Source organism: Tubulanus polymorphus, chromosome 5, assembly GCF_964204645.1.
Source record: "Tubulanus polymorphus chromosome 5, tnTubPoly1.2, whole genome shotgun sequence".
Lineage (NCBI taxonomy): Eukaryota > Metazoa > Nemertea > Palaeonemertea > Tubulaniformes > Tubulanidae > Tubulanus > Tubulanus polymorphus.
In genome coordinates this window covers 22,070,875-22,097,848 of record NC_134029.1, presented here as the reverse complement: position 1 = coordinate 22,097,848, position 26,974 = coordinate 22,070,875, and the positions used below count along the sequence as shown (strand labels likewise).

The window sequence follows — 26,974 nt, the reverse complement described above, 5'->3', positions numbered from 1 at the left end:
ATCAGTATTTCGTATATTGTCAGACGATGTTCATCGATATTCATAACACGATTGATTCATTATCATCCGCGAACACAAAAACTGATTTCATGAATTATATCTACATTTTCATGCATGAAATCGCGGGTCAGTGTTAATTCCAATAAGACCTTTCTCTATTTCTGCGATTTCTCTCATAAATTCAGAACAAGTATAACATAAATGTCCGAGTAGTCATTATTCCGGTACTTCGAGCTCTTGTTACTGCTTAAATTACCGATATGAATTCAAATAACTTTTCTCAAACTCTCCTTTTATTTACCTACGGTAAATATCTTATTTCTAAAACATTTCAAGTCATCGTTTCATTAGCAATTGATGTCTCAAACGATACCTGAATAGTGAATGTTTTTTTCGAGTCGTCAGTCCTGATATGAATTTCCAACGGAGCGCCGGTGCCTTTGATCGAGTTGTCGGTCATTTGTAGGTATCTCAGTTTTTCGAGGGCGTCGTTCGAATTCGATATCAACTCACGAATGAAAACCTGCAAAACGAAAAGTACATGTAATGAAATTGATGAGAAACGAAACACCTCAATGATCTCGAGATCTCGAGAGTTTGGTTTGGCATAATGGGAGTAAAAAGTCAGACACTCAGGAGAAAAAATCACCGTTAGATGAATTGCATGGACATAATCTTGAAAAAGTAAAGGATTCTTTTATTCTAAGTTTGTCAATTCCGAATTCAAACCCATCTAATAAACATTTCAAGCTACCTCTTTTTCTGAATAAAGCGAACGGGCGACGATGTCCAAAAGTTTCTTCGTTTCGGCCTGGAATTCATGTTTATCGGCGGGACCTGAAAATAGAAGAGATTCAGATTAGTGCTCGTGAACTCCTTATGAGAGTGATGCTTAATCGAGTAAACTGTAAATGTGAAGTAGATTCATCTCTTGAAGAGAACAGAGTATTAATGTACTTGACATGCGAGATAAATGGAAACGTTTTACAATGACAGCACTTTTCATTAACAGTACTTCATACTTTTCATTGATAGTACCCTGTACTTTTTAATGACAGTACCACATACTTTTTATTGATAGTACCCTGCACTTTTCAATGACAGTACCACGTACTTTTTAATGACAGTACCACATACTTTTTATTGATAGTACCCTGCACTTTTCAATGACAGTGCCCCATACTTTTTATTGATAGTACCCTGCACTTTTCAATGACAGTGCCCCATACTTTTTATTGACAGTACCCTGCACTTTTCAATGACAGTGCCCCATACTTTTTATTGACAGTACCCTGCACTTTTCAATGACAGTGCCCCATACTTTTTATTGATAGTACCCTGCACTTTTCAATGACAGTGCCCCATACTTTTTATTGACAGTACCCTGCACTTTTCAATGACAGTGCCCCATACTTTTTATTGATAGTACCCTGCACTTTTCAATGACAGTGCCCCATACTTTTTATTGACAGTACCCTGCACTTTTCAATGACAGTGCCCCATACTTTTTATTGATAGTACCCTGAACTTTTCATTGGCAGTACCTTATATTTTTCATTGATGGTACCCTGCACTTTTCATTGGCAGTACCCCATATTTTTCATTGACAGTAAGTACCCTACACAGTACTTCTGATTGACAGTACCCTGTACTTTCATTGACAGTACTTTAGGTGACATAATTGATTCATTTAATTATGTCTCGAAACGATGAATTAATATTTGACAATTCTGCGACGATGAATCAAACGAAAGCAAAATTAACAGTGTTTTATATTTATTAGGCTGTGATCGCGGTGAATTATTCATCGCACCACCCGGTGCACATACGACTCCTCTCTCTCGTTTCACAATGAACACTTCCACAATGCGCTGCTGCACCATTTTAACCATTTTTCTAATCAGGGTGAAAAATTAATCGGTTTGTAACATAAATGATGTTCGCTGGTTTTGATTGATGGTAATTTTGATGCGTTTTGATGGCAGTCGAGCGTGGTTTGAGCGCGGTGAGCGAGCGAGCGCGCGGTATTCTCGTGTTTTTAATGGCTCCGACGACAAATTCATCTTCACTACGATGAAACATATTACGAACGAGAAAACGTTTTTCATACATTCATCGACAATAAACCAATAAATAAATCCGTACGACGGGAGAAAAAAGCGAAATTCACCTGAAGCGTTATTGATATATATTAGATGTTAAGTGCGGAAAGGTTTGATGAAGATTTTCTTAGAAAAAGTGGTCACTTGATCCAGGATATTGGTGCACTACATCAAACCCAGAAACATTTTCCAATCGTTATTGACAAATGGTCTGCTAGTTTTGAAAAGAATTCCGCTCTCTATAGGGGTAATGCACTGATGTCGTAGCACGTAATATCAGATGTCATAATGACCAGTCAATCTTGGCTTTTGCTTCGGTTAACTGCTATACCTCAAGTCAAAGATTCACAGTCTTTCTGAATGTTGTCCGTGGTCACTTGATGCAGAATATTTCTGCGCTACATCAAACCCAGAAACATTTTCCTATCGTTATTGACAAATAGTGGGCTGTTTATGACATCAGACTGTACTGTTAACAGGCGGTATGGCAGTCAAACTTGACTTTAACTTCAATTAGCTGCTCGCACTTTGACATCTGAGGAGACTCGTCATCGCATTAAGGCGCTTTAACTCGAGTTCATAAACAACGCTATAACCATTTCTTATCGAAATTGAAAATAGCAACTTCCGAAGTGATTTCGACGATGAAAAATAGCTCGCGATCTCGGGAATCTTCGATGAAAATGTAGTTTTAAGCATGACGAATGTTTACAAAGGAATCCGCGCGAAATTACGTTCATTAACTCCGGCGATTCGATTCGTTTTCGGCGTCGAATATTTTCGTGTATAATTAGCGAAGTAATTTGTATCTAGCGAGATGAATAATACGAAATACAGGTTGAGGTTGACCTCGTTTCAATCAAAATACCTCTTAACGTCCAGTAGTGACGGCGACTACCTCACCGCCGGGGATAATACAACTGCGGTAACGTGCACGCCGCATTAACTTAGCCTATAAAATACATTCATTATCATTGATTCGGAGAACGTTAATGTTCGCGATCATAACATTTATCAAAATAAGATTTCATTAAATCGAAAATTGGATATAATCCTTGCGTATGGCCATAAACATCGGCGGAACGTTTAGTTTGTTTACCGATCGAAGCCCCCGGACCGGAGTAAATCACGTATCGGGCCTTGTTTCTCGAACGTTTCCTGTCTCGCGCCGCGGAAACCGTCTTCAATCGGTTTTTCGTACCGGCATCAAAATTCTCGATTGATAGACGTCGGATTCCACTGGTTCTCTCGCTCGTCTGATGAATCGCTTTTTGTCAAACGAAGTCGATGAAAATTAAAGCCATTACCGAAAAAACTATGGCAATTTTTTGACGCTGTTAAAACCATTAAAATAATGTTTATGTATTTTCGTAATAGAGTGTGATTTTAACGTTAGCGTCTATTTAGCATCTTTAACGCGATTTTAATGCATTATTCTAAGGGGTTCTGTGTGAGTTGATGTGCACTATGTCATCAATATTGGCGTTTCAAAATAACAATTACAATTGTGAATTTTGGCGTTCATTTTGTACCGTAATCAAATATATCAAATATTTCATAATCTTACTTCATATTTTATGATTATTTTTGGTAGATTTAGATAATCATTTTTGAGAGGATATGTGCACTACGTCATCAATATATCGTGGCTAGACTGGTTGCCGGTCAATTCAATTTAAATCCAAAATAACTTTATTGATCCTTAATGATATATAATATATAATCTACATTGTATTATCTATTGTCGACAATATTAAGCAAAATATGTGTGTTATTTCGAGGGGTTAATAATTTTTTAGTTTAATCTAGGTTTTTTAAAAAATAAATCAATGCAATAGACACAACCTCAACTATAACCTTATCAGGAGTGCTTTTCATAACAGATAAATAATGTTTTGAGTCATCAGTTGTCATTAGGATTAAATAGATTAGGATAAAGTTTTGTGTCCAATAAATTAGAAATAAAGATGTGAACTTATCTATTTCGATGAAAGATTGATGGCGATCTTATCTCTACACGGCGTTAAAAATGCTTTGAAATTGAAAGCAGTATTAATTGCGGCGTTCATTCATACCTTCGGGAATCAATCATTTGTAAAAACCGGGCATTTATCTGGGATTTAACCTCTATAGGTCCATTAATAACCGCTCGAGAATAGAATGTGAAGTTTTGAAACAATGCCGTATTGTAACGCCGAGGTTACGTCGGATTACAACGATCAATTTCCAAACAAAAACATTCTCGACGGAACGCCGACAACGATATTCATAGAAAACGGTATAAAAACTGAAGTCGCTGTAAAGCCGCGCGCGGGAAACGGCTGCCTTTTGTTGGTCATAACTCGGCAATTGCCGATAAATAAATAATCGCGATGATTCGGCCACGAAATGAATGATTTACACGTCGCAGTCGTTTTTACTGATAAATCGCGCGACGCCAAAAACGCGGACAATACCGAATTGTGCCGCGATCGGAATACGCGCGCTGGAAATAAAAAAACAACGTCGAAAGATCATGAATAATAACTCTCATTATCGCCGTGACGATAACGAATCACTCGTTTACAATCGTTTATTGTCCGGTTTATGAGAAAAACGACAATCATCTCGGTGGTCGGAGGAATCTACTTTCTCGATTCGATCGCGCCGTTGTCTCGTTAATGAATCTCTTCAGATTCGTCGATGAAGACGCGACTTAATCATCATCTAATAGGATTTAGTATGAATTAGAAACTGGACACGGCCACCGCGGTTAAAGGTTTCTTTCGAGGAATCTTTTCCGGTCCAATTTACAAATGAAACCTAGAGCAGATTGTGAATAGAACCTTTGAAAGTTAACTTACCCTTTCGGGTAAATCGATAACCTGGGCCCGATTTCATAAGACTAGTATCAAAGTTACCCGTACGTGCGAATCTTCAAGCTTAGCTCAGGGTCCATAGATTGGATCCAGTAACCCCCAGGGGTAAAACCTGGACCAGGTTTTATCTTATGAACAAATTAAAGATATCATACAAATGAGCAAGGAACTAGGCTTATTAACCCTTTCCGTGCTGACTAATTAATACCCTATAGTGCTGAAGATAATTTGAAAATTCTAAAAAATTCCACCCTAGTGTGTCGAGTAACGAGAATACCACTATAGTGCGTCTACACCGCGGTGCGGTGTATCGTTAGTTACTGATATTTCACTATGTTTGACTGGTGCTGCCATCTTTCAATAGAGATAATTAGTAATTACTAATTAAATCAATACACCGCAGTGCGGTGTACTAGCAAAATCCATCACTGATTTGTAAACCGCACTGCGGTGTAGACGCACTGAAAGGGTTAAACTTTTAGCAATACGGCCCCAGAGTTACCTCTTGGTATAAATCCTTAGCCTGGGCTCCATTTCATAGACTGGGTATCAGAGTTACGCCTTGGTGTAAATCTTCGAACTGAGCTCTATTTCAGAGACTCACTACATAGAAAAACAAAAAGCCTTTTTATGACAAAGATAAGACAGTGACCAAAAGCAAAGGCTTTTCATTATTTATTTGCCGAAAGAAGATCTGACTGTGAAGATACATCGCTATAATTGTGCACGACATCAGTCATAGTGTGAGTGTGTGTGTGACAAGCCCGCACTACCACGCAGCATAACAGGACATGCCTCAATGCCTTATGCATATTTCATATTTGAAAAATGTTTTTAAGATACGCTCCCGAGAGGAATGCCGACGATGAGCTGTTAAGAAGACGAAGCCATTAGCTATAGCGTTGACAGACAGGGCTGCAGGCTAATAATGTCTCACCGTCGTCCAGGCTATCCGGCGGAGTGATTCATGGCTCGAGGAGAAGAAAAAACCACTCTCTCTCTCTGGTAGAGATATCGAGGAGGTTGAGATGTACCATTGAATATAAGGTGTTGATCTGAGACAAAACGAATCTAATGGACACAAACTTGAGCCGCGTATTTAAAAGAGTCGGTCCTCGAAAAATGATGAAAATTCAACGGCAGATTGACCGACGAGAAACTCTTACGCTGAACATCGATAGTTTCTTAGGAAACCCGATTTCGGTGAATACGACGCTAACTTAACGCGCGCGCGGTGCAGACGGAACTGATAAACGCCCGAAGCGATACAGTCGCTAATAGAACGGCCGAAGGGACACTCCGGGCCATTATTTCGTTGATCAAATCAACTCCGAAAGTCCGAAGCGAAATTGAACGGTAACCTGCTTCGTTAAGTGGATCCATCTCGTATCCGTTTTCAATATTGACACTTCGTACAGAGAGGACGTCTCTATCCTTTCCAGAAAAAATCCCCATGAATTTTTTTCGCGAAGGTTCCGCGCCAAAACAATTCTAATTCAACCTACTTCAATTTATCCGACGCAATTAATTCAAAACGTAAGCAGTTCTTTCATAACTGATAAATCGATCGCGTTGAAAATTTTCGGTTGGATGATGATTTCGACCATGAATCAACGACGGATTACGACTCGAGATTTCGTTCGAATATCGAGCCTGAAAAATATCCGAAATGAAGAATGTCTGTCGTCAGATCGCGAACGTCGGGTCGTTCGTTCGTTCGGGGCCCAATCCCTGTAGAATGACGACGAAGTTCTTACGGGTTATTGATGGTCAACTCGTCTGAATGAAGCTTACGTGTGCGCGCCGTACACACGTCGACTATCAGCCCTTCTTACCGATATTATCATTTATCAAACGACGTTCCGACGAGTAAACAGAGAACCCGACATCGTCCCGGGGTTTAACTCGTTTTTGTTCCCGCGGATATTTCGACGTTCGATAATGTTCCGTAATGTTCGATAAAGCTTACGATCTTCGACCTCATTACCACCGACTAATCGGTTAATCCGGTCGTTTTTAATCCGCGCGTAGATATTACGGGATCCGCGCGGATTAACTCCCGAAGATTGGCAATTTACGCTTTGTTTGCATTAAATTGAATTTTCGTTGCGTCGTCGTCGTCGATGAAAGAGATCAAGTGTACGATGTTTGATGTCTCATCTAGACATGATTGAAAACGATGTTAAAATCGACGAGATCATTTCAGTGAAGTGGGACGCAGAGGCAGCTGAATTCCAGAGCCACTTTTAACAACAAGTGCACAATACTACTAAAACAACCCGATAAACAAAATCAATCGGTAGGTTTAGACGAATATGAAAAAAAGGGATTTCCGTAGAAAATTCTAATCATAGGAAACGAAGAACAAAATGGAAGCACAGTGGTCACCAATGGGGCTCTTGGGTGCGATATGGCCCCATTTTGGGCGATAGCGACCCTTATCGAAATCACGGAAATATTCTATACCTCAAAAAATACGCATTGCCTCCAAACTCCGTATACCAAAATCTAGCCCGGCATTTGGAAGTAATTTTATTCCATGTATAAAACCCTGGTAGTTTAATCAGCAGTGTATGGAAATTCTCTCGTAGATTTGGCCCTTTTAAAAATAGGGAGTCGAATTTATTTTCTAGGAATCGATGTACAAAAACATGTTTTTTACTTCTTGTTCGAAGGGTGCGTCTCCGTAGCGGCGCCGTAAAACTGGTCATCAGATGAATAAACGCTTCACGATTTCCCCGGTACATCTTATAGCTACAGCATTGATCGAACTGCGGAACGCGAACCAGCAAACTTAATCATCAGTCAACAAACAAGTCTGTGTCCGGTAATAAAATCACCGCTGGTTTATGAAATATAAATTAGTCGTTCGCAGCTTGAAGAAATATTGGCAGTAAATTTACACGATCTATAATAATATCGGTGCTGTCTGTCGTTGCGTCGTTGCGTCGAGCGCGATGAATCAATCGCAGTAAAAATCAATCGTTCGTCATTTTTTTTCTCGCTTCTTTAATGAGCCTTGTTTACTGAGCTCGGGTTCCTTACGCAAAAAGCGACGAAAAACTTTCAACTCCGCGTTTGATATGAATTATGAGCGCATGGTTTGTAGCAGATGGCTTTCGAGACAAAAAGTGGAACCTTCTTTGTGAAGTGTAAGCACAAATTCTTCACAAAAAAATTACGAAAATTACATTTTTTCATTAATTCAATTTTACAAAATGAAGTAATCTACGTAGGAAATACTGTTATATATTAACCCTTTCAGTGCTGACTAATTAATACCCTATAGTGCTGGAGAAAATTTGAAAATTCTAAAAAATTCCACCCTAGTGTGTTGAACAATGGGAATACCACTATAGTGCGTCTACACCGCAGTGCGGTGTATCGTTAGTTACTAGTATTTCACTATGTTTGACACTTGCTGCCATTTTTCAATAGAGATAATTACAAATTACTAATTACATCAATACACCGCAGTGCCGTGTACTAGCAAAATCCATCACTGATTTATACACCGCGCTGCGGTGTAGACGCACTGAAAGGGTTAAAATGTCGTTTTAAACGGAGCTTGGAGTATCCGGTAATTTTTATTGTATCCTATTTTCAATGTATAACAAATTCATCCAGTCCCCGACCCGACTCCAGGGCTGGGTATTTTGTAACTGTATCTGATGGAATATCAGACGATATATCGGAGTCATCGGGTTCCTTCGTACCTCATAAAACAGCGGAAACTTCAACCACTCTATTTATCTATTCTAAGATGAAGAACACAATTGGAAAAAGAACGAGATTATCCTTCCCGAGCTTATTCTCTCCCCCCCCCCCCCGGGATGACGCGGAGTTGATCAATAACCGTTAAGATTTGACCAACGTCGGCCGTACTCGTAAAGCGGCTTCTTGGCAACTCTTTAAAATTATCAAGAGACCATTATAAGACGGTCGTTATCCAGTGGTAATGGCTTCGGTCCTCAGAGAGAGAGAGAGAGAGAGAGAGACGGCAATACTTCGTTGCATGAAAAATTGAGGATATTACACAATGCTCCATTAGCCATCAAACTCAACCACCAGTAACAACTTTCAACTAAATCATTTCTTAATAATTCACCACCGCCGCTGAGCGACAAGCACCAGTTCAACGCCGTGGTCAATAGACTGAATTCGACGGCTCACGATTTCTTAAGTGAATAAACGTAAAAATCGAGCATTTTTCTTTAATAAGACGGCATTAACTTATAACCTCATATAGACTAGTACCTGCCGGTGATATATACAGCCCCTTGTGATAAGTAAATAGACCCGGTAACTGACAGTTTAGGAAATACATTAGGAATGAGAAACAACTATCCGGCCAGCCAGCGATATTGCCGTGAAGCCTCTTGTGACGGCAAATATACGCAGTAACTGACAGCGAAGACAGGAATATGGATGGCGAATACCGGCGCCATGACAGCCGAAACACGGCTCAACTTTCTTACCGCCGTCGTCTCGCGCTCATAACGCGGCTATTAAGTTTCACGCGTTGACCACCGGCGCGGACATCTCCGGCGGATAATAAAAAAACGGTGTCGTCGTCAATCGTGGCCTCGTTTCTCGGCAGCAGCGTCAGCGTTCGTCGGCGACATGAAATATGACCGATATTAGACACAACGGTTCGGTTAGTTTACTGTATGATGTATGGGATTTAAGCAGCTCGTTTGTTCGCTGATGTCGCTGCCGATACTTTGTTAATCAAATTGCTCTCGTTTGATGAACAGAAAACGAATCGACGACCGACGGCTTCGGACGACGACGAGAGAGGGAGGGGAGAGGGAGGGGAGAGGGAGGGAGAGAGGGAGTGGAGGGGGAGGGGAGAGAGAGGGAGGGAGAGAGGGAGGGGGAGAGAGGGGGAAAGAGGGGAGGGAAGAGAGGGAGGGGAGAGGGGAGGAGTGAGGGGAGAGGGGAGGAGTGAGGGGAGAGGGGGAGAGAGGGAGGGGAGAGGGGGAGAGAGGGAGAGGAGAGAGAGGGAGAGAGAGAGAGAGGGAGAGAGAGGGAGGGGAGAGAGATATGAATTCATATAGAAATTTGATGGCACCCAACGTCTACACAACTAACGAATAACGAACAAATTCTTCAAATTGTCTCAAACTTAACAGGGCGGCCATATGATTTGTTTTTTCCCTGACTATTTCCTGACACGCGCATGTTTTCACTGATTTGATCTGCTAAGAATTCAATCGATTAACACAATCAAATACGTAAGACATAGATAGAAACTGTTTGATTTTACGCGCAATCTAGCGATCTCAATAAATTTCACTGATTTATAGCTCTTTACTGAATTTTCCCTAACATTTCCCTCATTTCCAGGTAAGTGGCCACTCTGCGAACTATCAGGTCCTTAAAATTGCAGAAATATTAACTGGGCGGCCATTTCTATTTGATTTACCTTTTCCATGAAATCGATATGCTGAGTGGATATTGTGTTTTATGAATGGTTTTCATGCCAAGTGAATAAGTCGATGAATTTTGCAATGATCTAAAGTTGTTCTTAACACCTTATTTTATTTCTTTGAAACCTACACAAAAGTTTTTCTTCGTAGATGGATCGGCTTTTTAACGACTAATGATGATATACCTAAAAGAGATGTAACTGGAGAGATTGTTATCGAGTGATTATCAAAAAATTAGCGCAAACAAAAATATTGCTTGAATAACAATGGAGGGCATAAACAAAATTGCTGACCCCATGAAAAATAATTACAGTCATCTCGTGGCGAGAGTGTTGGTTTCGATGAGTATTCTCGCGCCCAGGAGCTGTCAATGTAACCAGTACTTTGATGTAGGATAGAACGGCTGAATTGCTAGTTAATAAATGGCCTGTGGCCGCTGTCACAAATCAAAGGCCCTCATCGACAAAACAATATCATTTTCTTGCCAAGAGAGTTTTAGATAAATATTGAAATTGAAATGACTAGACCTATTCGCGGTGTCCAGGCACTGTGCGCTGTGCAGATATCTTTGTTGTAATTTAGAGAAAAAATCGGGAAACTTTCGATAGTATTCTATTGATAGTATTGAGGATAAATCTGATTTACATCTTGAGTCATGATACGGTAAAATCCAGCAATACAGAAAACAAAAATAATTCCAAAAGGAAATGTCGAAATAAAGCTCATGTTAACATTTCAGAATCAATTTTCTTTTCTGTTTCATGGTGATTTTCGCTGTATGATTGTATTGTGGATTTCGAAAAGCATCACAATTCGAAGCAAAACAATCGATTTTAGAAATAATAACTTACTTTTTCAAGTAGACGCATTATTTCAGAAAAACAGAATGACGATTATTTGAAAATCTAATCAATCACCGATCAATAGGATATCACGCGCGATTACTCACGACGAACTAATAAATTTGATCGAAAATACAATTCGATCGATAGATATAACGTGTACGAGAGAGTGGCTCGAGATGACGACGACAAAGACGCTCGTTTGTAACGGGAAACCGCAAAAACCCGCGAGCACAACGGCCTGTGACATGGCCATACGTACGATTACATTCACGCCGTAAACCACAGGTGTAAAAAAAAAAGAGGCCAGAAATAACGAGAAGAATTGATACGGTTAATGACGATATATAGAACGTCACCGCCGTGTCGGAGAATAGTGTCGAGCATCATCGGGTACAAGTGAGTTAATGAGGATCGCGTTTCAATAACCTGTGACATCGTGCCGCATTTCAATGAGAAAAAACAATCCGCAATAGAATTACAACCTGCTATCTATAAATTTTATATATCAATAATTCTATACCGTATGATGGTCTCTAGAGAGAGGGGGAGAGCAGGAGGGAGAGAGGGAGGGAGAGAGAGAGAGAGAGAGAGAGAGAGAGAGAGAGAGAGAGAGAGAGGAGGGAGGGAGGGAGAGAGAGAGAGAGAGAGAGAGAGAGAGAGAGAGAGAGAGAGAGAGAGAGAGAGAGAGAGAGAGAGAGAGAGAGAGAGAGAGAGAGAGAGAGAGAGAGAGAGAGAGAGAGAGAGAAAGAGAGAGAGAGAGAGGGGGAGAGAGGGGGAGAGGACAAAAAGCGACCAAAACATTGTCTTTTAATTTTAAAGTAAATCTCATTTCTAAACTATTAAATACGTTTATAGCGGGTTTTAAATTCTATCATTGATTCTCCACTTTAGAGTATATGGGCTATTCTGCTCAATCTACAGTAGAAAATGTTCAGATGTGAAATAACTTTCGTTAAGTAAATTTCAACTTCGAAAAAGTAATTTCGAACATTGCACAAAAAGAAAAGATGTTACAGATAAGCTGAATGTCGCACCTTAGAATGAGCGTTTTTACCCTAGGTAGCCAGACAGGGAAAACCGTTTGACATTTCAAATGCGCGACGAAACAAGATTGCGCGGTAGATTCAGTGATTCAGTGAGCGCAATTACAACTCGTGTCACTTATAGTAATCTCAAATACATCAGAAAAACCCCAAGACATTGACTCACACGCGTCAAAAATCATACAGCAATCTCGAGAAAATCCTCCGTACGACCGCCTGTCAACGAGAGAACGTCTCAAATTAAAACGAGCCGCAGACTTAGCACTGATCGATCGCTGCTTCTCGCGAGACGACGATCATCGTGTTTAAACTTACTTTATAAAATGATCAACACCGTTCTCTCAGCCGCGGACTGATAGCGTCGTCGCGGCTGCCATAGCAGCCATCTTTAAAACAATGAATGATGGAACTACCTATAGAACGCCATACTAGCAAAGACCATCCATTCGAATGTTCAACCAACTCATAATCAACAAATCTAGTTTAAAATTGTGTAACCAATATGTGTTTCTCATCCGCTAGTTGATTAGATTATGTAACCAATTATTCCTAGTCATGCCATCATCACTCACCAGATGGCACTGAGAAAAGATTTCTAGTACACCAGATTGAAATCAACGTTGTAAGATTGTGTAGTTATCTTGCCGAAATACGATATAGATTGTTAGCTAGTATGGCATTTTTATTACAAGAGAAGTGATCAAATAGTAACCAGTGGCAGAGTTCATGCTGAAGCAACAGTAAGCACTTTCAAGCACTTTCGCAGTGACACTTTTCTTATCATTTAAGATCGTGGCCCTCATTCTCATCCACAACATAAACCATCGAAGCCAATAGTGACAAAATTGTTAAAAACACATAATCGTTCAAAAAACCAATTCGGGATACTAAAAATCAAGTAAGCACTTTGTAAGCACTTTTGGAAAATTTTGAGAAAAGTAAGCACTCATATTGGAGACTGTATGAACCCTGTGATACAGTTTTTGAGTAGGTTATCTTCATCAATCGCCATCGAAACATTATCACGAGAACTCGACGACGGTGAGAAAGTTCAGTCAGTATTTCTCATTATTTCTATTTCACATCCGCGGTCAACATTAATATCCATCGACCGCCTCATCAACAAGTCATTACCAGAACTAACTAATACGACGACATCAGCGTTCTCGGCCTGCGTACCCTATTGAAAAAAACCACCAATTATTGCGTCGATAACATTACGACTAAGAACGAATACACACGCCAAATCGAACCCCAATTCCGGCGTTAACACGCGTCGCCCTAATGACTCCATCAGCGAGAGCAAAAACCTTTCCGCGAATCGGAAAAACTTCATGTCTAATCGAAACGTCGAATAACTCTTCATTTCTTGCGCAAATATGTCTTTATAGAAACGAGTGAATGAAGCGTAATTTTTGATATCCGCTGATAGCAAAGCGGCGCGCACTAACACATCGGCGTACCACGACGATGGCTATTACGAGGTAATTACGTTTCTACCGGTGGTCTACGGGTTCGCGGATTAATGCAACCGCTAGGTCGAAATAATGCGATCATTGTAAAAGTGATGGGTTAATTCTAGCCACCGGCGCTGCTCGATAAAAATCAAAACCGGACGCGGAACGGCGTTCGAGGAAATAAATACATTTTACCACGTATTAAACGTTGAATTTCCGCTTCTAAACAAATAAGATGATATTATTGATAAGGTCGTATCGTAAAAGCGATGGGTTAATAATAGTAGCCATAGCAACTAAAGCAAAATCAGAATCAAAGTTATAAACATATTTCATTATGTATTGCGTAAAACCTCTACTGGTAAAAAAAACGTGATCATCCAGAAGTCATAAAACGCCTACAAATGAGTTAGCAATGGGTAGTAAGTTTGATTGTACGCCGAATAAACCAATGAAGTTATCGCGGTCCACTTCTGGACAACGCTTTCTCAAGGGTAAATTAGATCTAGCCTTAATTCGAGGGTGATATTTCTTCCTTTTCAGTACGTATCATGTACGGCCCAGTCTGCGACGCAGTCGTGGACGGAGGTTTTTTGCTCGTCGTCATCTCATTCGACGTCAAAGAGTCTAGCGCTTTTAATATGATGATGTAGTAGAGAATATGACATGATTGCGGCGAGAACATTGATCTCTCTCGTCATTGATCTGTGGCCGGTTCTAGTGATGACCACACACACACACTCACGCATACAAGCCTCTCTAACCGTAGGATTACACGCGACCCTGAAAACCATCTCTGAAATCACCGTCGTCGACAGACCTAAAACTCTCCAATTATGTACTTCGATTTAAAAATATTCTGTTAACTCGACCGCCGATCACACAGCTATATCTGTACTTCGATTTCCGATTTCAAAATCAAACCCCCTGTTTCGCTCCCGGCAGGTGTGGTGGGTCTGTAAGGGACACTCAATCGAAAAATCAAACAAAATTTACCAGCCAAATAAATAAATAATGGGGACAATCCCGATTTTAAGATCAAAACTCATTTCAAATCACAAAATAACTAAAGAGGAAAATTAATGATTTCTATAAAAAATTGGTTATAATATTCAGTGAAAATTGACTCCAGCTCCTCTCTGCATTATTATACAATAATACGTATCAATTTAAGTCAAAAGAACAAAAAGTGGCAAATAAAATCCTACATGGTGCCATATCGGTTATGAGAAAAAGAATCGATCAATCGAATAAATAAGAACAATTCTCCATTTAAAGATCTACAAAAAATATATCAGCTAACAGACTTTATCATCAGGAAATATGAAATGAAATGTAGGCCGTTTGCGTTCTTGTCTAAGTTTTAGGTCAGTAACATGACTTTGTCACGAGTAGCGACTGTCTTAAGTGGCGATCACACGGAGACGATTTGGCCGGTGCCAAATTGGCCCGGATCAGATCCGTGTCAAATTTGGCCCGTTGTTAATTAGAGAGTGCGTTCACGCGTTCACACGTGAACCACTCACTGATACTAAATGATATTGTGACAAAGTGAAGTGAGTCACTTCCGGAACCAGAAAGCATTAACATGCAATGATTTGACCCAGGCTAAGATTTAGCTCGGCCCGGTCTGACGTTTTTGGCCAGGACAAAAAATGTGATCGCGAAAATTGAGGCAGATCAATGAGTACTAGACGTATAGCAGGAGCAGCATCTCGTACTGAGGAGATGTGTGTATATTATTTATGGCGGCGCCGGTCCGAACCTCAGGTGACTATCAACGCAGCGCAAAACCATAGCTGCAATGATAGACGACGATGAGGAGGATGACGACGAGGAGACTGAGATATGATTAACACTGTGATCAATACGTTGATGTTTGCCTTCATTTAAACGAATTCCACATAAGCCGAGTGTCCGTCAGAAATCTAATGAATTCACGCGTTCACACGGGACCCGCGCGAGACGACTCACGACCGTCATCACGAATTAGTTAATTATGATTTATATTGTGCGAATAGATAAGTCTCGTCGTCGAGAGATGTTCACTTTTGTGATATTCACCTGACGCGGCGAGGGATTCCGCGACTTCACAAAAACCGATTTATTCACGAAATTATCGATATCAGGGTTCTTACAGATCGGGCCCTGCTAAATTCCCTGATATTTCTTAGATTTTCCCAGAGACTATCGACAAAACATTCCACGATAAAATCATAAGATATCCTACGTAGGGTCTGTTTCCTATCTGTGCCAATGGTAGGATGTATTTGCCTTAATTATGTGTGTCATTAACGGACGAGAGCCCCAAAATCTATATCACTGACCCTTAATCCTGCCTGTGCCGGCAAGCTAAAGAATTAAGCAGTGATCAAGGATTCCCCCGATAGCTCAGATGCTAGGCAAGCAAAAGACTAATGGTTCGAATTCCAGCCACCCGTTTAGAACTGATAGCGAGACACCAAATATTCAAATTCACAGAATTTTTACCTGATTTCATCAGAATTTCGAAAATAAAGCAACAACCGGTTTCTTCCCCTTTCACAGACAGTTCTGTCAGTTGAAAATTAATTCTGGAGTCCATTAGTATTTCCATTCAGCTCCAGAGACAAAACCTTTCTTACCCACAACTGTGAAAATGTTTCCAAACTTGTAAAAATATTACGGATCATTTTATAAAACTTACCCTTAGCTTTTTCGGAATCTTTGATGATAGAATGATATTCTTCTTCCTCCGTAACCGTAGTTTCATCATTTCCTTCAATCGTAGATTCAACCTCCGATTCTGCCTTCTTTTCATCCTTCTTTGCGTCGGCTTCGTTAATGTCTGTTGATAGCAGACGGATCAATGACTGACTTCCCCAAATCTGCACTCGGTTTCCAGATCCTGTCAACGCCAGCGGCCCTAGAAAAATATTTCAACAGTCATATCAATACTCAGCTGGACAATTTTTTGAGGCCATAAAAACCATTACATAAACTACTACGCATTATTCAAAGGGTTCTGTATGAGTCGATGTGTACTATGTCATCAATATTAGCATTTCAAAATTACATTTACATATCTATTTTTTTAATCTATCGAATTTCATGACTTATATTTTAAATCTAATGGATTTTCGAGACTTTTAACAATGAATTGTAATGTAAAGTGTGGGAGTCTACGTGCACTACATCATCAATATGGGGGTTGATACATTGAAAATAACTTTTCAAATATATATATATATATATATATATATATATATATATATATATATATATATATATATATATATATATATGTTATTTACTGTCAACAATGTTAAGCATAACATGATATAATATGCGTTACTTTTAGAGACTTCAATGAATTAACTGATGAAGTTCGAAGTTCTCACGTTCTGTTTATGCGATTCAATACGTGCGCCCGGCAATAATTTCTGATACATCTTTCTAAATTAATCATGAAATCATCACTTTTCTTCTCGGCGCGATTTAATGGCTCATAAAAGGTAACGTTATCGCCGCCGTTCGGGGAGGAAAAATGATCACGAAATTTGTTATTCAGAACATCTATCACGCCGAAGACGATACGTATATATATATATATCATAACGCCTAACTTCGTCTTTAACTCGCAGAAAATTTTCTCCGCCGGTCTATATCTCTCGAAACGGCCATCAAAGTTTCCCCAGATGCGCGATAAAAAATCACTCGTCGGCTATAATTCAGTTAGTCCATACCGTAATGGTTCCATAACGAGCATGTTTATGACTCGGCTAAAATCATCGAGCGCTAAAATATCAATCATTTCGCGCGGACAGAACAGAAGACAATAGAATCGGTAATTTTCCAACAGATTCTATACATATACACATACGTACTTACGCGCAAAAATGAGTGTCTAGAACTAAAAACGGAGATAGCATTCTGATACCGTTTAAACATGCCAGTTCAAGATGAACTATGCAGTTGGGTTTCGTTACTTTTCTAAAGGTTTTTACAGATAAAATAGATCGTTTCAGTCATCCAGATCTGATATGTTTGATTGTAACACCAAAATTAAACAAAAACATCGAAAAAAGTAGTTTAATCGAAAATGAACTAGAAATTATTCTGATTTTTTTTAGAATTTGTTGATAGTTTTGGGAGCAACTACTGTCAGAAAGTAGTCGTACCCAGGTCCGTAGTTTTAAAATAAATAGTCAACAGTTTTTCAATAAAATGATGTGTCAAGCTAAAAACTATGGATATCTATAAATCTAGGACAGATGTTTTGGCTATAGACCAAAACAAACAGTTTTGGGCACCGCAGAATTGACACAATGCGTGCAGCAAACAAACGCTCCATTTTAGTATATATTGTTACTTCTGTTGCTGAAACGAAATTTCGTCGGAAATTTGTATATTTTATTGACAATATAGATTGGTTTCTGCGATTGTGTCTCATCTGTCTTCGTGACTGTCACCGGACCGCCGTCAACAAATGGCTATTTCATATGACCAATAGCTTTATACGAGTTGGCGCCGCTTTTAACAACGCCTGATTCCACGCAGTCTGAATTTATCAGACGTAAAAATCTGCGGTCAATCTTTTGATGACATAATTTCCATCCACGAACAAAACAATCGATAGATTAAAATCATCAGGATTTTGTACTGCTGTAATGAATTAACTAATTCGGAATGAAATACGCATGATCGGCAGAATGACTTTTGAATCGAACAGAAGTCAGTTCTGAGATGAATTTCAATGTAAAATTCAATATCTAAAATACTGTGGATGCCGACTCATTTCTTAAGCCCCATTCGTGCTACGTTATTTCCAACGGTCTAATCTAAGTCCTGTCCAATCTAGAACAGACCAAGCGCTCACACTGGCAAAATAGTCCATTCTTAATTTGTCTGTTCCGTTGTAGACTAATCAATCATCTAAGTACTCTCTAAATTTTAGAACATACCATTTCTCTGAGCGTCATAGTATTGAGTTTAGCTGGACCAGTCAAAACAACTGATTTAAAGATTGTGTGTGAACGCACAGCATCAATTTGGTCCATTCTAGGTACGAGCTAGACCAGACCGGGCTAACAGCGATAGTGTTACCGTGGCTTAAGATTACCTATGAAAACTATACCAACGTATCCGATGAGAGAGAGAGAGAGGGAGGGAGAGAGGGAGGGAGAGAGGGAGAGAGGGAGGGAGAGAGGGAGAGAGAGAGGGAGGGATAGAGGGAGGGATAGAGGGAGAGAGAGGGAGAGAGAGGGAGAGGGAGAGAGAGAGGGAGGGAGAGAGGGAGAGGGAGAGGGAAGAAGAGGGAAGAAGAGGGAGAGGGAGAGGGAGAGGGAGAGAAAGAGAGGGAGAGAAAGAGAGGGAGAGAGAGGGAGAGAGAGAGGGAGAGAGAGAGGGAGAGAGAGAGGGAGAGAGAGAGGGAGAGAGAGAGGGAGAGAGATATGTTTGGTTATTGGTTTTCTTTAAACGTCCTGTGTTCGTTAATTAATCAATGGATCTGGGGGTTTTTTATCAACGCGTATGAATGTTTCATGAGGCGCGATTGCCGCATATTAAATTTACAAACTCGCCGAGTAAGAGCGCGAACGTTCCAAGGCGGTTAACGCGACTCGCCTGCGGCCATGTTTTCCGCAATTCCGGCGTTCCTGACCTGTGGAGGGCAATCGAGGAACGACTAAAATACGAACGACGACGCGCGAAGTGAAGCGCCTCGAAAAACGTAGAATATCGCCGTTCGAAAAGAAAACAACGCGCGCGATTTCAACGCGGATTGAAACAGCTGAGAAAACTAGAGAAAAAATCATTCGGAAAACGAGACGACGACATCGAGAGAGAATCGAGAGGGAATCGTACGAAAGAAAGAAACAATTGCATCTCATTTAAGATTACGCGCCTAAAATGAAGGCTGATTATAATTACACAAAATCACTTCGGGCAATTCATTATTTCACGTGTCTATCGCGTGGCGCGTGTGAGCGGCGTCCATACATTTACTGAAAATACTTTCATGCTCGAAACAGTGATGAAAATAAAACGAATTGTCGGCGACTAAGATTTGGTTTGCTTTGTGAGCGATAGAAAAGTACGCACCTCCGTCGGGGGAAGGGGATTTTCAATCTTCAAGGTACAAACACAGCACATAGGAAATGATAGCAGAAAGAAGTCATATTATGCACCACCAAAAATTTCATACAATGCACCACCAAAAATTTCATACAATGCACCACAAAAAATTTCATACAATGCACCACCAAAAATTTCATACAATTCACCACAAAAATTTTTATACAATTCACCACCAAAAATTTCATACAATGCACCACCAAAAATTTCATACAATTCACCACAAAAAATTTTATACAATTCCCCACCAAAAATTTTATACAATTCACCACCAAAAATTTCATACAATGCACCACCAAAAATTTCATACAAGAAATTGGGAAATTTTAAAATGCTCTCTTTCTTGAGTTAAAGCCGTTGAAGGTGGATTATGCTTGAATGCAAGAGACAGAAAGACTAAGAAGAGTTTTATGAAGTGACAAAAGTAGTTCAATTCCATCCGATATAAAAAAAAAACTTTCATCCCCATAAAACTAGGCGCCGTTATCAGAATGATGTAGAACGAGAAGTGACTGCAATATGATATATGTGCACGGACAACATGAGAATTCTACGTCTGCAATGTTGCCGGCGTCGTCAATGGACAAGATTCGGACACGGGCTGTCATCGAGGTGATGATGAACGGGTCCCGTGAGATGGGCAGACGTCGTCGTCGCCGTACGAGTGTCGTGACAACCGAACCAACTGAAACGTTGTCGTAACAGCCACGGACGCTGATATAACCGTTAGATTAAAGTAACGCAGCGGCCGCCTTCTCTCTCTGCATCTCTCTCTCTTTCCAGCCTCTTTCTTTCTCTTACTCTTTCCAGCCTCTTTCTTTCTCTCTCACTCCAGCCTCTTTCTTTCTCTTACTCTTTCCAGCCTGTTTCTTTCTGTCTCTCACTCCAGCCTGTTTCTTTCTGTCTCTCACTCCAGCCTCTTTCTTTCTCTCTCCTCTCCAGCATCTTTCTCTCTCCCTTTCTCCTCTCACCCCTCTTTGCAGCCTCTATCTCCTTCTCTCTCTCCCTCTCTGTCGTCCAGCCTCTTTTTTCCTCTCCCTTTCCAGCCTCTCTATCTCCATCTCTTCTCTCTTTCTCCAGCCTATATCTCTCTTTCCCTCTCCCTCTCCGTCTCTCTCCCTCCCTCCTCTTTCCAGCCTCTCTATCTCCATTTCTTCTCTCTTTCTCCAGCCTCTATCTCTCTTTCCCTTTCCCTCTCCTCTCTCCCCTCCCCCTCTCTTTCCCTCCTCTTTCCAGCCTCTATCTCATCTCCCCTTCCCTCTCCTCTCCCCTCACTCTCTCTCTACCCCCCTCTCGCAGATAGTCAACGAACGTTAATTGCAATGAGTCAGTAAAACACGGTGGTGGCTACAACTCGCATCCCGACCATAAAATAAGCCACCGAATTAGAACGTTTATTAGAAATTATCGGACGCCGACAATAAACGTCGTGATGTTTAATACTAGACGACTTCGGGTGAATCATTGTATGAAATTGTTTTATATCAATGTGATTGATTGATGGCCAGTGAGATTCCATTGTTTCAGGTCGAAATCACCCCCATACATGAGCCACTTCTATATAAATCTGTGTCTGTGGTATCTGGCATACCCGTAGAAATATGGTTTCCGAAATCTGGACGTACAAAATCAGGCGGCCAACAAAGTTAACCGCTTGCCGGTTCAGGCTGGTCGGCAGATTGTAGACAAACTTCCCCAAATCCGTTTCTTTTCAACGCGATGGGTCCGGACCTAAAAATCAAAACCACCACATTTTCGTTTGGCCATTTCCACTACGGGATGTTCCTCTTGGAAAAAAGCCACATTGTAGCAAGACCCAAACCCAATCGATTCCTGCATCTGTGCCTTGGTGTCCACCTGTCTCATAGCGGGGAAGTGTTATTTCATTACACTTCCCCGCTAATAGAGAACCAGCCTCGGACCGTATATGGCAACGTACGTCGAGGTAAAACAAGTACATTTTTGGTCAACGAATTGTAAACAATTGTTGATAAAATCACAGTCACCGGTCACCCGTCGTGAAACTAGCAGAGGAGAAGATAAACACAAAACGAGTTAATTAATTCATAAATCGAGAGAATGCACTTATCACGATAAATACTAATCATTAATATCCATATGATCGATATGGCAATTTCCTCTGAAGGGTTTGCAGTTTTCCTGATACTTAGTGACACGAAGGAAAACATAGTAATGAAGGACGGTAATATCATAACAGGGAGGCGGCGACCATTTTCATTTGACTTGCTTTACCCCCGACTTATCCCTGACATGCGCGTTGTTTTCACTGATTTGATCTGCTAAGAATCTGATTAATTAACACGGTCGTATACGTAAGACATACATGAAAAAAATTTGATTCTACGTGTGATCTCAACAAATTTCCTCGACTTTTTGGCCTTTTATACAAAACTCCCTACTATTGCCCGACCTTTTCAGAGAAAATAAATACCCTGATTTGCAGGAAAGCGGCCACCTTGTTCTAGAAATAACAAGAAATCTATGAATTTGATATTCAATTCTAGTCCCCGCGCAACCCCGATTTAACCTGCGGACATAGTTTCATATTTCAAATTTGTAATCATATACGGTTAATATAAAATCTATTCCTGATCTGAAGTATTATAACTAATTAGTTAGCAGCGAAATCGATCGAAAAACAGAATTTTCATATCCATGTTCGAACGAAAATAGCCGCCTTATATCGACCGACCGACTGACTGACTGACTAATCTACCCGCCGAGAAACAAAGACCGCAAAGACAATAACCAGCAACAGAAGTTGATCGAATTTAACCGATGTAATTTAAGATGCGCCGACAGATGTAAAATCATCGAGGGAATTTCGCAAGAATTTCAAATCAAATCTCGATATCGAACGACGACGAACGCGCGGTGGCCGCGATCGCCGGGAATTATTATCAACTGAAACATCAGCATCTCGACGCTAAACATCGCGAGAACGCGCTATAAACGCCGAATAGAGTTTTGTCAAATGTTTGAGATAGTGATCGGTAAAATGAACGGGCGACGACAAAAGATTTATGCGGTTTTGATAAACGCGCGACTGCGATGCTTCAACTACTGGGTATTCATCGTGCAGTAACGCTCACAGGTGAAATGAACTGCCAATCAATTTCTAGCATCCGCGTATACAGAAACTAATACGTAAAGACAAACTCAGTTTGATGAAGATTTTCAGCGATTATAGGAGCAAATGAAGGAAATGTACGAAATTGTAGGCTTTTTGTCTTACGAAAGGATCGGAGAATAAAAATCTACAATTTAAAGAAAAAGTATCGGAAGATTTTGAGGTTTCAACTCATATGCAATGAACAATTCTCATTTTTGTTGTTGATAAAACAGTTTATTTTTGGTTTCCGGTTGTTTTAAATCTTCACTTGAATTAGACAGTCTCCAGTGTGAAAACCAAAATTGAAGGAGATATTGATGGTTAAGTTGAATCGTCGAAACGATAATGCACTGTAAAGGCTGAAATAGATTCGAATAGCTGCAGCAATAGCAAAATTGATGAAATCCTTTCAGGGTCACAAGCATTAATAACAATTCACTGATTTTGATGATTGCACGATTGAATGATTTCAATCCTGGAAAACCGACGAGAGTTGAAAATAGTCGCGGTAACAAAGACTGACAGATTCAATCATAAAAATTTTCATACAAGTCGCGAAACCAGTTCATAGGGAGCAGTATTAATTTTTGTGAATCCTTGAACTGAAACCAGGGGAGATGCCTTGAAATTTAAAATGGACTGATACTAATGAGAACAAGAAAAAAAGATTTGTTAGTTATGTGCTACCCAAGGCAACAGGGAGAATTTGAGCGGAAGAACTTTATAGTCGTTCTTTCATTCAAGTCAAACTCTCACGTATGACGCTGGGAAACATAGAAACACGGCAACACGGAAACAAACATGTTTAATCTCAGAAACATTGTTGCTGAAACCATGTTTCTCATTTTTTGTAAATTCATACAACTCGAGAGAAATGCTTGGAAACATGTTTCTCTCTTCTGTGTCTCTGTTTTTCGGCATTGTATGCGTTTAAAGGGATCCCTTGAAATATTTAACCAACGGAATACTTTGAAAACTTCTGCCCAATTCCTACTTCCTAAATCGTTTGCGATGAGAAGCAGTTCTCGCGAGCAGTCAGTTAAAGGCGCTACCGAGACAACCGATATAAGCAAAAAAGGCAACTAGTTGGAATAATAAAAACGAGAGTTTTTCATCAACGGTAGTGATGCGCTATGACAGGATAACAGGCTAAAATAATGCAACGGATCAATAGATAGAAATCTAATTTGCCGATGAATGGTCCAACGATGACAGAGAATGTCCTGCAGGAAAATCACATAAAATCTTGTTATTTGCAGTAAGTTGCTGACGGCGTAGAACGACGGCCCGAGCTGACCGATGCCAGCTCCCATCAGAATCAAAACGTCGCGAAATATTAATGTTTTATCAGCCATAAATGACCGCGATATATTATTACTTTCGATCGGATAACATTTCTCGAGTCGAGGTAAAGTTGGCGTACAAACTTTTCGCCGAACTGCTCGCGCCGATCGCTTGCAACCCCCGGAGAAATGTGGACTATAAATCCCAGGCCGGGGTTGAATAGAAAAATGGTACATAAAACGCAGGCTGGGCCCAGATTCACGAACAGGTTTAATAAGCTTAAAACGGTTAAGTTTGAATTTTTGTCCTCATTGAAAGCATGAAGTAACCAATGGCAATTACACCAAAAATTTGAGTTAAACTTTTTCGCGAAAAATGGGCCCAGGCGAAAATTTCTTACACATTTTGTAACCACCAAATCGAATGACTAAGGAAATACTGGTTAACTTGTCTCGGGTAACGGCGATGTTATAACTGGAGCAGCGTCGATGCCCCACAACATCTTCATGTTTATAAAAGCCACCTGAATTCATCTGATAAACAATAGATAAACGCAATAGTCTATATTTATCATTCTTCTATTCTTCTCTATAAACAATATTCAAACAATGTAATTTTTGTGACTAAATATTATCATAATCAGACACAGAATAATAACACAAGCAATGTTTATACATTTTGGAGCTTACTTCTGGCAGTCGTTTTTCATAAATGGAAAGCCTTTAATCGTTTCAGTAAATATGAATGTATTAGGGATTTCCATACTACATGTAGTTTATCAATATACTAGTTTTCACTAGTGAAACTGAATAAAGAGTAAGAAGCTTGAGTAGTGAATAACCAGGATCCGAGATGCGAATCATTTTCTCCTAGCCTAGTCCAGTGACCAATAACTCTTAACATAATCCAAACGAACTGAACAGAAAATGAACGAACATATTCACTTAAATATATGTTATACTAGTAAGTGTGACCCAGCAGTAAGAAACGAGAATATCCCTCTCTAGAATTCACTACCGCTCTTTGGGCTCCTTTCTTAAAGAGTGGGTCGTCAGACCTAACCGTATAAGGGGACCTGTTCCCTAGCTTTGAATTAGTATCCCTGATTTAAGCTATGTCGTCAGCTACTCCTCATGGCTTGCCCAGGGTACAGCCACGGAAGTTAAATTGGTCTTGTTCATGTACGAAACAGGAAACCCTTATCTCTATCATTCCTTTCAATCTTTGTGACCGTCATGAAATAGAATTGTCAAATCATAAGTCAGGGCGCCAAGGGCCAGTTTTTGGTTGGAAAATTTGGTTAGTTAACCAGTAGATAGTTGATATAGTGACAATTAAAAGTTTATCGTTACTATGACATTTATCCGCCGGGTATCTTTAACTAACTTTTGAGCAACTGGACCCTGCTATGAATGCAGAATAAATTTGATTGAATTGTCATTGCAATGCATGACGAAATGACTTCAAACGCAGTTTAAGGTCGATTCTACGGAAATATTCGCTTAATTTAATACATCAACTCACGTCTACTGATGCTATTAGCTATGCTCCTTCTTGCCGATTGCACGTTTTGGCGTCTAAGCAGCTGCAGCCGCCGTGAAACCGAATTTAGTTGATGTAATCTTTGCGAAATTTGCCGCATGGGAGCCGCCATCTTGTCTGAAAGCACCGTCAGCTGGCGACATCTGACGGGAATAAGCAGCGAAATCCAATTAATAAGCTGTCAATCATTATTTTTTATTAGGCATTTGTAATCGCACACGGGATCTTTTACTTCACGCGTTTCTATCTCTAATGTCGTCTCATTTTCTTTTAAGAAACAGTTCAAGCTTTGGATATATATATATTATCTATGTATCAATTCATTGAAAGCCCGATGAAAACCCCTGAAAAGTTTTCAAACGACTGTAAAAACTAAGATTTCTTATTTTAGAAAATTAGTCAGTCCATGCTATTCAGCTGATTATCTTCTGTAGAAAAAAAAACTATTCCCCACAAAATGTCATAATCATGATAAACTGGCCAGTGATGATTAATATTCATTTTGATTCCCGAAGATCCTCGTTGGGACATGTCAGTGAGAGCTATGTACCCTTTTCCAATCAGTAATGAACTGATCCAATCAAACACCTACTACCCCTACAGCGTGTGAGTAGCCGTTCAGTGAAGAATGTGAACCGCTACGATTCAGTAGTGTATTTATAAGTTTTCTACACTTTTACTTCGGGGTTTACTACGATCAAAAACGTTGTTTCATGTAGGAATATAGTTAGTTACAGACTGGACACGGCTGCTATTTGAGAGTACGTATCGATATTACATGTTATTCTGTGACGGCTAATCGTTTATTTCAGACCGTGGGAAAGTTGTTATGATTTGTCGTTTAACCAATGCATTTTCAGGTCTGGGGAGAGTTCGTTCGTTCTTTTGTAAACGGAAAGTGTTTTTAGTGTCCCAGTGAGGTGAATTGTGACTATATGCACCGCTGCTTGTCGTAAATGATATTTTCTGTGTAATATAGTCGGAATTTCGGACATGTTTCAAGAATGACATGCATATGCAGCCAAATACAATCCTTTGTACTAAAGCTCCTGAGTTCCAGTGCCTGCACTGCAGCAGGCAGTATAGTGGCAACACGACTGGGACGAAGAAATGAGCGCGTCCCAACCCAGTGACAAGTCGTGTTAATCTCTCAGCATGCGAACA

The 26,974-nt window shown here is 40.1% G+C and overlaps 1 protein-coding gene across 1 annotated transcript in view; it reads right to left on the bottom strand.

Annotated features, from left to right (window-relative positions):
- The window catches only part of LOC141905911 (heat shock protein 75 kDa, mitochondrial-like), a 34,916-nt gene extending 8,998 nt beyond the window's left edge, over positions 1–25,918 (bottom strand). The window contains exons 1-4 of the mRNA XM_074795013.1: positions 25,793–25,918; positions 16,424–16,642; positions 755–837; positions 374–523 (exon numbers count right to left, since the gene is read on the bottom strand). Coding sequence (XP_074651114.1) covers positions 374–523; positions 755–837; positions 16,424–16,642; positions 25,793–25,910 — 570 coding nt within the window. The 5' untranslated portion in view covers positions 25,911–25,918. The remainder of the gene's footprint in view (positions 1–373; positions 524–754; positions 838–16,423; positions 16,643–25,792) is intronic.
- Positions 25,919–26,974: the final 1,056 nt, after the last annotated feature.